Below are 12,361 nucleotides of genomic sequence, written 5' to 3'. Positions count from 1 at the left end.
AAGATGCACCTTATATACCCAGAAAAGATGCTTATTAATACCTCATGTGTACAGTTTAGTTCCTAAATGGTATATTTTACATACATTTTAAAAGATGGACACAGAAAATTCCCACTGTGTGCAGTAAACAGAAAGCATACTTCAGAAACAACTATCCCAGACACACAGGAGTGTACTGAGATGCACTGATGCAGTTCATTAGCTGCCTCATGTCAAACAGATGGAAAAAGCCACCCTTCCCTCACATAGGCTTGATTTTTCACAGGCCCGTTAGAGGTTGGTTTATGTCTGAGCTCTCTAATGAGTCAGTGTGTTTTGCTCATTCCCTCTCTTTGTTTTGCTGAGGTCGCGGTGCGGCCCTTCAGAGGTCACGAGTGCAACGCGGCTTTCCCTCTGTGTGATTTGAGTCGGACACTTCAAGGAGAGTTAATACTTGGTCTTAAAGGTCTTGCATGTCTGTCTGTCTGTCATCATTCACTCACCCTCATGTCTTTCCCAACTCATATTATGTTCCTATTTGTTACATGAGCAGCTCTTTTCCATGAGATCACAATGTGCGTTATTTTGATTACTTTTTGTGAACAGATGCACTTAAAGCATGTGCTGTTATTGACTAAACATATTTAGTCTCACTTGAATTCAGCTTAATTGAAATATTCACTAAGAAGAATAGCTCATATATATAATTTGTTCTTGAATCGGACAGCACTCGTCGAGTTGTTGCCTATGTTTTTGATTCACACACACACACACACGCACACACACACACACACACACACACACACACACACACACACACACACACACACACACCCACACACACACACACACACACACACACACACACACACACACACACACACACACACACACACACACACACACACTTACTAGAAAGAACCTGGTTAAAAGAGTCATTTGTTAAAGAATCAAACTACACTGCTTGTGCTGATTGTTTTTGATTCACTAAAAAGAACCACTTACTGTAAGAGAATCGGACTGCACTCGTCGAATTATAGCCTCAGTTTATGATTCACTGAATAGAATCAACTCATAAGAGTCATTAGTTCACTCAGTCAAATTACTGTGGTCACACTATATGTTTGATTCACAAAAAAAAAACTGATTAAAAGAGTCATCCATATCTCCTTTGTACAGTTTTTTAAACAAGTTTGAAGAATTGTCTAACATTATTTTATTTAAATGTATTTTTAATTTAATTTAATTTAATTTAATTTAATTTAATTTAATTTAATTTAATTTAATTTAATTTAATTTAATTTAATTTAATTTAATTTAATTGTATTTTATTTTATTAAATTTTATTTTATTTTTTACAGTATCCGAATATCAGATTAAATTGTTATCCATTCTTTGTACTTGTACTATTTTGGTACTATATAAATATTTTATAAACAAACACACAGTCTGAAGTGAAATCTCGCTCTGACTACACATTGACAATCCTAAATGTGCCCTTTGTTGACATGCGTCCCGACCCTCAGGAGACCGTCTGCTGCACAGATGTGCCCTCTCTCTCTCTCTCTCTCTCTCTCTCTCTCTCTCTCTCAGATGTTTGAGAACCTGACAGTGCAGAATGAGACAGTGCGAGTCATTTTCTCAGCAGGAAACATCTAAGATGCAGAAAACATAATTGAAAGTCTCCATTTGCTCTCTGTAAAGTCTTGGAGAAACAGTAGATATGTATGATTTTTGATATTCTTTCCTAGGCCTTTCGTGTAATGTGTGCATGCCTTGTAATGTGTGTGTGTGTGTGTGTGTGTGTTAGTTGTTTATTGAGCAGACGCTGAAGGACTCACAGATCAGGAATGACTGGAATGTGAAGAGGAGGAGAAGAGAGAGAGAGAGAGAGGTTGAGTGGGAGGTTATGGATTTATGAGGTCGTTGTGGGAGCTGCCTAACTTTTGCGTGACACCAGCTTTGTTTCGGCCCCTTGTGGACCCTCAGGGTGGACAATGTGTGTGTGAAGGTTTCAGGTGACCGTGGCTCAGTTTTCACTTTTGTGGCATTGATGAGAACGACCCCTCTGTAGCTCCGCCCCATGAACACAATGACCCCTCGCAGGGGCCTAATACATAACTCTGTTTTTGATTTGTAGTGTTCTGTATTTTATATGCATTTTGTAAACTCTTCTGATTTATTTAGTAGGCTAATATTACTTTATGCATTACAAATATGTTTTTAATTCACGAATCAGACTACAGTTGTCTGTAGTGACAGTCAATGTAAAATGAGCAAATGGAAGAAGCAGATGAAGGTAAACGGAGCATGTTTTAAACCCTATATGTTCCTGCTCCGCACATGTATTAAATTTACATGAAGCACATGGCATATTTGAGTTATTTCAAAAGCTAAAAACACATTTTTGTGTTTGCTGAAGTGTTGTTTGCTTGTTGCAGGTCATTGCCAGGCTGTTGCGATGGCTCTGTGTGGTTTAAGCATTGCTATACAGTTAGTAGAGTGGTTAATGCTTTTTAGTACAAAGCTGTGCATTTCTAGGGCGTTGCTATGTGTCATCATCAAGAAATCTTCACACATACACACGCGTGCAGCTCAAATGAGATCTCACACAATGCCTTTGAGAAGCTATTGAAGCTAAAGACATGTCACGCATCCTCATCGACTTCTAACAGAAATGCTTGGCTCTTCTTTAAGAAGAGATCTCAACAATGTCTCATCAACATGATCTCACAACCATTTTAGAGCTTTATACTCTTACTGGACGACTAGTGAATCTGTTTCTATTTGTCCAAAGGAGTTTTAGGAGAAACATCTGAGAAGAGAAATTCTCCTAAAGTGCAAAATCTGACGCTCTCGTGCAACACAAGGTCATTTTCTCCATAAAACAGCCGCAAACAGGTGTTTTTTTGTTGGGTAAGAGGGCGTTTAGGGGTTCTGTACTAGTGTGTACTAGTAACCGGAGTCTGGCCGGATGAACGAGCCCAGTGATTTATGGGAAGCGTAAAGGCATATTCTATAAACATTGACTCACAGGCCAGCTGCTGCTCCTCATCAGTTGTGCGGTGGGTGGCGACTGTGTTTTGTCGGGACCCTTTCATTCCCTTCACCTTCTCGTCCAATGTGACCCGTCTGTCAGCAAAAGCATCGCTGGGAGGGAGGGTGATATGATTTGCATCATTGTGCTCGATCGAAAACCCTGAAAGATAAGATCTCCAAGCCTTTCTGTCACATTTACAAATGCAGTTACCTCGAGCACAGGATCCCGTTGGATAAATTCCCCAGTGCACATATGAATGATGTGTCGATCGTGCCACTGCAGCCGATGAAGACGTGTGTTTGTGTCGGTGAACGCTCTTACGTTAGCTATGCACTTACTCAAACTCACTGTCAACACACTTCATGCACTTTTAGTCTGACAGCCGCCAGTGCTGCACACAGGATCTGATCTGATCTTCATCAGTCTGTCTGGAGTGACAGACTCAATCCAGAAGAACTGTGCTAACATCTCCGAGACGCTTCAAGAGACCTACCTGCAAAGCTATGAGCAAGTGCACCGAGGACTAAAGGATGCTCACCCCAAATGTTCATTTCACTTAGTTAATACATGTGAAAAATGTATTTATGACATTATTTTTGACAGCAGCCTCATTTTACAGCATCTTTACACAAGTATCTAAAACTTTTAACAGTACTGTAGCTTGGAGACCTAACCTATTTTGTAATTTTTTTAAACTTAGTTTATGTAATTTATTTATTATTTTATTTTGGTTTATTATGCGTGTGTGTGTGTGTGTTTGTGTGTGTCCATTACTAATTACAGATTACATGATGGAAACTGTAAATTGTAAGTTATTTATTTTATTTCATATATTCTGACTTTTGGGTTAACTTGTTTTAAACTTACAAGTAAATGTACCATATTGATATAAAAAAGTAAAGGGAAAGAAAATACATTCCACACACACACACACACACACACACACACACACACACGTATACTGTATATATCAGTGGGTTAGTGAGTTAAAAAATGCATAAAAACTTAAAATAAATAAACACTCAAACACTAAAAATATAAATATTTAATCTGTTTACCTGCATGTCAGTGTGACCATTGAGCGACATCAAACTATAAATATGCAAATGTATTGTTGAATTATTGAAATATTAATTATGTAAATATCTCATGTCAAAGGAGCTTAGCTGACACCCCCCCCCCAATACACACACACACACACACACACACTATTTATTTTATTATTTACTTGCACTTTGGTTATTGTAAAGAAAAATGTCTTCTTGTCTTCATTTCTTTTTTAAAGCAACTGGCTCAAATCCATCTATTCTGTCAGTTTATCAGTATTAATCAATAATGATTTAATCAATATTAAACCAAGTCCTGCCCTACAGTTTTGTCCTCTATCCAGTTTCAGTTTTGACTGTAAACCTTCTCTGTTTCTTTTTTCAGGACGAAATGAGCTGATTGCGCGATACATCAAGCTTCGGACGGGAAAGACACGGACCAGGAAACAGGTAGAGAAATCACATTTGAGAATACTGGATAATAAAATACATCTTTTTTCCTGTAAAAAAATATTAAACTAAATCTAAACAGAAAAAGATAAAATAAAATTAGTTGATTAGTTCAAACTTATGTAAGATATTACTTGTCGTCAGAGCATATATATCCTGGTTTATTTTTCGTATTTATTTCGTTTTTTTTTTTTTTTTTTGAGTTAACAACAAGAAAAAAAGAGAAAATCAATCTTAAATCAATATATATTTTTACATTTTTTTAAAAAAAATTCACATCGAGATCATAGGTCACTTTAAATAAAAATGTACGTAAAAAAAAAAAAAGAAAATTGTAAAGTGAATTTATCTTAAGTTAATATATTTTTATTGGATAACAAGACAAAAAATATGATTAGGAAATTACATTTGCATTTGCATGCACATCTTTGAATGCAACTCTAAAATAGTAGCTACAGTTTAACTAAGTGGATTAAATTGGCCAATTACTTTTATTTGACCTCTGTGTCACACATTAACAGCGACAGGAAGTACAGCAAATGTCAGACTGGGACTTAGAGATGGGCTTGTCCTGTTAAACTCCCAAACAGACTTTCACTGAGTGTAAATGTTTGGCCCCTGAGGGCCTCCATGCTGAAATGCACTTCAGTGGTGTGATTTATCGAGCGCGGATCGGATATCGGTGTGTGTCTTCAGCACCTCTCTCAATCCTGCTCGTTAGACCCACAAACAACTGCTCTCTCCCGGTCGCCCCTTTACGATTCGGGGCACATCACACGCTGCTGGGGTGGGGATTTGAAATCCGATAGCGTTCCCGCCGGCATTCGATATCGCATGATGTCACTCTGGCCTTGTCACATACTGAGTCTTATGCCCTCGGAGAGAGTGGAGATGAGCTGGGGGACCGAGAGGTAAAATAATAACTGAATACAAGAAGGGAAACTAGAATCGCACCTGGTAAGTGAACAGATGAAGGTCAAAGCAATCGCTGGTTAGGTAAAGTTTTCCATATGAATTTATCATCTGTGTTTGTCTCGCACAACCGTGGTTAAAAATTACAGAGCAAAGTTGTTTGTTTTAAGTTGGGCTTCTGAGACCGAGACATTTATTTACTTTCTTCCGTTTAACATTTTTAAGTGAGCTGGTATCCAAACAGATTCTGGTTCCCATTGACTTCAATAGTATTTTTGTTCTCCATAATATAGTCAATGGAGGCCAGCAACTGGAATAGTTCACCTGAAAATGGAAATTGGCTGAAAATGCACTCACCCTCGGGCCATCCAAGAAGTAGATGTGTTTGTTTCTTTATCCGATTTGGAGAAATGTAGCATTGCATCACTTTCTCACCATTAGGATGAATGGGTGCCGTCAGTATGAGAGTCCAAACAGCTGATTAAAACATCACAATAATCCACAAGTAATTCACACCAATCCAGTCCATCAGTTAACATCTTGTGACATGAAAATTTTGAATCCATTATTAATTAATTTTTTTAATTCAAATGGTTGCTTCCAGCTAAATATGAGCCATGATCCATAATATTGCTTTCTCTAGTGAAACAATCATGTGGTCTGAATCAGGTGTGAAATCTGAAGATCAAGCACCGTTTACGAGTCAAAACAGTCCAAAACTGATCTAAACGAAAATGCTGATGAGTTTTTATATGAGGGTACAACAGAAAATTGACTTTTTCACTTGAGGAAGCATTATTATGGATTATGGACTCATATTTTGTCCAGTTTTAAGTTAAATCGCCTTAATAATGTATCCGTTTCTTACAAACACACAGCTTTTGGCTTTACAAGATGTTAACTGATGAAAAAGAGTGGTGTGGATTATTGTGGTGTTTTTATCAGCTGTTTGGACTCTCCTTCTAACGGCACCCATTCACTTCCATTGGTGAGCAAGTGATGTAATACTACATTTCTCCAAATCTGATGAAGAAACAAACTCATCTACATCTTGGATGGCCTGAGAGTGAGCACATTTTAAGCAATATTTAATTGTTGGGTGAACTACTCCTTTAAGAACTAAATGATTATAAATTTTTTAAACGGTACGTTCAGCTAGGCTCAAATCTTGTGTGTTTCCCACAGGTCTCCAGTCACATTCAGGTGTTGGCGCGACGGAAAGCTCGGGAAATCCAGGTGAAACTCAAGGTAGCTAATGAACTCTGCTAATGCTGATCACCTGTTTGCAAATTAGCACCATTATCACTTTACAGCCAAAGCATTTGTTAATGATGCAAAGTGAGGCTCAGATTCTGGACAATTGCACTAATGTCCAAGTGAATATAGCCTAGGCATTGTTCAGATGCAAATATACCACACACTACACTATAAATCAGTTTCAGCACGTCTCTAATTTTCAGGAAACGCATGACCTCTGGCTGTATAAGGGCTTAGTCTTCTCCTTGCGTGCTCCTGTCTTTCATCATATGGCATAGTTCACCCGTTGGCCGTCGGCCATCTTGGCCCAGCTGTCTGAGTGTGGTACTGGTCACACGGCTAACACTGACAGCCCTTTTAAATATGTTTCTGTAACTGAGAACTGTGACGGACAGACACATGCCCATATTTCAGCCCGCAGCATTTGCCAGATCAGGACTGAAGAATGCATCGGCTGGTCATGATTCAAGGACACAGCAGTTGCTTTGGGTAGTTGTGGACGACTCTCCATGCACGCTCGCATGATGCAACGTTGCTGTAAATTCACTTAAGTTATAGCAAAATCTATCCGACAGGTGTTGAGGAGTAAGTGACTAAAAATGGATGAGTAATCTACAGAATAAACTGAATAATCACGCTCTTCTAAAATGTATCTATATGAAGCAATAAAAAGGAGGATTCAAACATCTTGCAATGAACTGATTCAAGTCACTTTGTATGAGTGTGCCTGTTGCATTTTTATAAAAAAAATAAAAATAATATATATATATATATATATATATATATATATATATATATATATATATATATATATACTAACCAAACTGTAATGGGGCAGTAATGCACTAAACTGAATTGTTCTGTTGTTCTCATATGAAGCTTTTCATTTTTATTATATACATTTTTGTGAAAAAAGCTGATTCCAGTGACTGCGCAGAAGTTGCATTTTACATTTTTTATAGCAATATATTTAAAGTATATGTATTGTATTTAGATGTACTTTGAACTGAGGCAATAATAAAGCTATACTCAGCAAAAATGTCCTGATCTTCTCTTGATGAATCAGAAAGACAAAACAGCTCTAAAAGAAACTCACTGATAAAATAAGATAATAAAATGTCCTTACTGTTACGAAACTTTAGAAATACTTTTTTTGATGAACAAGTTCAGAAAAATCAGTCTCAGAAGTCTGTTGCAGTTTGTTGTATTTTGGTTATATTTATTATATTCAGAATATTTATTTTTAATAACTGAGGCAATAAGAAAATGTTTCCTATACTTCTCACGTGATGCTTGAATGACTGATTATTTATAGCAAGTCGGTTTATTCTTACGAACAAGTTCAAAAGGAAACAATTCACTGATTTCAGTCATTGCTCTGAACTCTGCTGCATTTTCCACTTCTTTTAAATATACACTATGTTCAAAGCGGGTTTGCAAATCATTTGAGTCATTTTGGGAGTTCGGAGTATGACGTGTGAATCATTTGAGTCAGTTTGGGAGTTCGGAGTATGACGTGTGAATCATTTGAGTCAGTTTGGGAGTTCGGAGTGGGATCGCAAATCATTTGAGTCAGTTCGGGTGTTTGTAGTGGGTTCGCGAATCATTTGAGTCAGTTCGTGAGTTCGGAGCGGGATCGCGAATCATTTGAACCAGTTCGGGAGTTTGTAGAGGGTTCGCAAATCATTTGAGTCAGTTCGGGATTTCGTAGTGGGTTCGCGAATCATTTGAGTCAGTTCGGGAGTTCAAAGCGAGTTCGCAAATCATTTGAGTCAGTTTGGGGTTCGCGATTCATTTGACTCAGTTCGGAAGTTCAAAGCGGGTTCGCGAGTCATTTGAGTCAGTTTGGGGATCGCGAATCATTTGAGTCATTTCGGGAGTTCAAAGCGGGTTCGCGAATCATTTGAGTCAGTTTGGGCATTGCGAATCATTTGAATCAGTTCGGGAGTTCGTAGCGGGTTCGCGAATCATTTGAGTCAGTTCGGGAGTTCAAAGCGGGTTCGCGAATCATTTGAGACTGTTCGGGAGTTCAAAGCGGTTTCGCGAATCATTTGAGTCAGTTCGGGAGTTCAAAGCGGGTTCGTGAATCATTTGAGTCAGTCTGGGGATCGCAAATAATTTGAATCAGTTTGGGAGTTCGTAGTGGTTTCGCGAATCATTTGAGTCTGTTTGGGGTTCGCGAATCCTAGCTGTATATGGATAGGCATTTTTATCTAATTTAGTAGCTAGTTCTAATTACGTTTTCCAAGCGTGTTTAGGTGTGATATGTGAACTCACATTTTTTGTTTTAATGATGTGCCTTTTAACAGTATCAAGTATACTATTCAAAAACTAAACAAATCGTGCCTAAAAAGTGCACGCATCTAGACTAATGTAAAGTTACATGATGAAGTCATACTAGTGTGCCTGGCGCATGTGCATTTTGAGTGCGTTCTTTCACTGCATTATTCGTTGTATTCAAATGCATTTATGAATACATGTGAATGATCACAAAATTCAAGATATGAGTGTTAGAAAAATGATATAAATATATACATTTATGTAGTTAATCAATATCACATGAAGAGTGCCTTTACAGTTTTTCTCAAAAAATCAGCATGATTAAAATGTGATATTAAGTTACTACAAACAATAATTTAATTACAAATACAAAATGTTGCAGAATTATGTAATATATGAATGAATAATAGCCTAAAGAACCTTTGTGCCAAAAGGGTTATTTCTTGCCATTATAGAACCTTTTGAGCATAAAAGGTTCTTTGGAGTTGAGTAAAGAACCCTATGGTTCTTTACTCAGAGTGTGTGTTTGTAAAAAACAAATCCATCTTTAAAGTGTTTTAAATCTAAATAGTTGCTTCTATTTAAAATAGCATACTAGTAAAAAAAAAGGACATCTCCTGTTGTCTCTCACATGTCTACTCACAAAGTAGTTTAATTTCTTTCAGTTATGGGGCCAATGGGTGAGGGAGCTCCCTTTTGCAAAGTTCTCCTCGAAGTTCCTCCTGCACCCGAATGCCAAATTATTCTGTTTTTGCTCTTGTACCGACAAATACATACAAAATATGTCAAAATACATTTAACAAGAATGAATGCACAGTCCAACCAACAATTATTCAGACACCAGATATAATTTATAAATGTTTTTTACTAGGTGCAGGACACTTTAATTCGTTTATGTAAGGGAGTATAGCAAACTGTGATATATAATCCCCCAAAAATTCTTCATGCAGTGGACTACTAGTGAAATTGATTGACAAAAATAATAATAATCGGGACCAGAAATTATTCAGAAACTTTGACCTGACCATGTTTTGCTTATGTCCTTTTTTCTTTAGTTGCTAATGTGACCGTTTCACACCACAGATTGAACTAAATTAAGCATTGCTTGGTAATTGGTCACAAAGTATTGACAGTTGTGTAAATATTATCATACTAACAGTTGTCTGAAGGTTTGGTTGATTGTAATCCATTACAAATCTTTCTATCACCGTTATCTGACATTATCAAGATGAATTTGTTCTGACAGTTTAATTATTGTATTACCAGTTTCTAAACTATAGCAAATAAACTGTGATAATGTGAAAATGTTGAATGTCTCTGAATAAATTTAGGTTTGATTGTAGATTTTATTTTTTACAGTGAAGACATTTAATTATTCGGTTTCTGTTCCTGGACGCCTACAGACCTGAAAACATAGTGTAAATTAAACAATTCGAAACAGACACACACACACATTTACCTAGCTACTTCCCATGTTTTCAATGCATGTGAAAATATGTATATTCAGTGTTTGTAAAGCTTTGTTTTAAAGCTTCTTAAAATATGAATTTAAATCATTTGGATCTTGCTGGTGCAAATGAAATCAGCAGATCAAATCAAAGACATAAAATCTTTTACCACAGAGGGTAAAAGACTTTACCTCCCTGTCTAGGAAGTTTTTCCCCTGTAGCATCTCATATTTGGTTGATCATCAATATGAGATTTTCAGTATGTAGACAAATCGTTATTAATAAAAAGAACTCAACCTCCAGTTGAATGGGGAGTACATTTCTGATGTTCCTGATGTTGTTGTCTTCTGATAGGACCAGGTGGCCAAAGACAAAGCCATGCAGAGTATGTCCAGCATGTCGTCGGCTCAGATCATCTCAGCCTCGGCGTTTCAGAACAAGATGGCTCTGCAGGGTCTCTCGAGGCCGGCCTACCCGACCGCTGCTGGGGTGAGCGCCTCACGCTTAACATCACTGATGAACGCCTTCGCTCTGGACAGAAGGCTAATCGTCATTTCATGCCTTTGTTTTTGTAGTTTTGGCATGGAGCTCTCGCAGGACAAACCACAGGCCCTGAAGAGTAAGTTCATGTTGTGTGTGAGTTTTAATATCTTTGTGATTAGATCCGATCAGTTTACAAGGGTTTGCACATTCGACTCAGTTTAATGGTTAGTATGGTGTGCGTTCACAGAGGACACAGAGCTTACAGAGAAGCCAAACCAAACTTGACAAATAGAAAATGTACTTGATCTGATAAAAAATGTGTGACTTAAAAAAAAAAATCTAAATATTGAAAAAAATCACCTTTAAAGTTGTCCAAATGAAGTTCTTAGCAATGCATATTACTGATCAAAAATGAAGTTTTGATATATTTATGGAAGGAAATTTACAAAATATCTTCATGGAACATGATCTTTACTTAATCCTGATGATTTTTGGCATAAAAGAAAAATTGATCATTTTGACTCATACAATGTTTATTTTTAAAAAATGTTTTTGCCTATTGCTAAAATTATACCCCAGCAACTTAAGACTGCTTTTATGCTCCAGGGTCACACATGTATATTATATTTTCATAGTTTTTATTTTTATATAAAATAATTTTAAATGCAAATTTGTACTTGTAAAAAATACTGAATTCCAAAAAGTTGTTAAAACACACACACACACACACACACACACACACACACACACACACACACACACACACACACACACACACACATAATTTTAGCTTAATTTCTTAAGCTCTATATATATATATATATATACAAATAAAAAATATATATATATATATATATATATATATATATATATATATATATAATATATTAAGTTTAAATGGATATATTAATTTAAAAATTTCATATTACAATATTTATAACATTTATAATCTATTTTTATATTATTTAACTTTTAAAATGCAATCTTTTATAAAGTTGTGTTATATTATTTATATATATATATATATATATATATATATATACATATATATATATATATATATATATATATATATATATATATATATATATATATATATATATATACTGTATGCATAACATCATCATAAACATCATAAAAGCTGTCATGTAATCGTCTTTTCCAAACAGCATCAAGCCGTTTTCTCAACAGAACTTCGTCATGCAGGCCAGCGGTCCTCCGCCGATGACAGGTCTGTATCATTAAAAGCTGCTCCTGATTTGACTGAGCTACAGTTTAATGGTCAGTATGGGTCATGATGGCTTCCTCAGGTTATGACAGCAGCACGGGTCTGTCGATGTCCTCAGGCGCGCCTCCCTGGCAGGGCCGAAGCATCGCCAGCTCCAGACTGCGCATGCTGGAGTTCTCCGCTTTCCTGGAGCAACCTCAGGATCCAGAGACTGTGAGTCCTTCACCGGTATATCACT

The 12,361-nt window shown here is 36.6% G+C and overlaps 1 protein-coding gene across 5 annotated transcripts in view; it reads left to right on the top strand.

Moving 5' to 3' along the window:
* Nucleotides 1-12,361, top strand: part of LOC128014693 (transcriptional enhancer factor TEF-3) — a 36,485-nt gene that overhangs the window by 13,967 nt on the left and 10,157 nt on the right. For 2 of the 5 annotated variants that reach the window (XM_052598396.1, XM_052598393.1), the window contains exons 3-8: nt 4,451-4,515; nt 6,613-6,663; nt 10,767-10,901; nt 10,988-11,031; nt 12,065-12,126; nt 12,206-12,336. In XM_052598396.1, coding sequence (XP_052454356.1) covers nt 10,791-10,901; nt 10,988-11,031; nt 12,065-12,126; nt 12,206-12,336 — 348 coding nt within the window. In that variant the 5' untranslated portion in view covers nt 4,451-4,515; nt 6,613-6,663; nt 10,767-10,790. Of the gene's footprint in view, nt 1-4,450; nt 4,516-6,612; nt 6,676-10,766; nt 10,902-10,987; nt 11,032-12,064; nt 12,127-12,205; nt 12,337-12,361 lie in introns of all 5 variants that reach the window. The other 3 variants (XM_052598395.1, XM_052598392.1, XM_052598394.1) reach the window with 2 other exon arrangements.

Source organism: Carassius gibelio, chromosome B25 (assembly GCF_023724105.1).
Source record: "Carassius gibelio isolate Cgi1373 ecotype wild population from Czech Republic chromosome B25, carGib1.2-hapl.c, whole genome shotgun sequence".
NCBI classification, from domain to species: Eukaryota; Metazoa; Chordata; class Actinopteri; order Cypriniformes; family Cyprinidae; genus Carassius; species Carassius gibelio.
The sequence above is the reverse complement of the archived record's forward strand: the minus strand, read 5'-3'. Positions and strand labels throughout refer to the sequence as shown.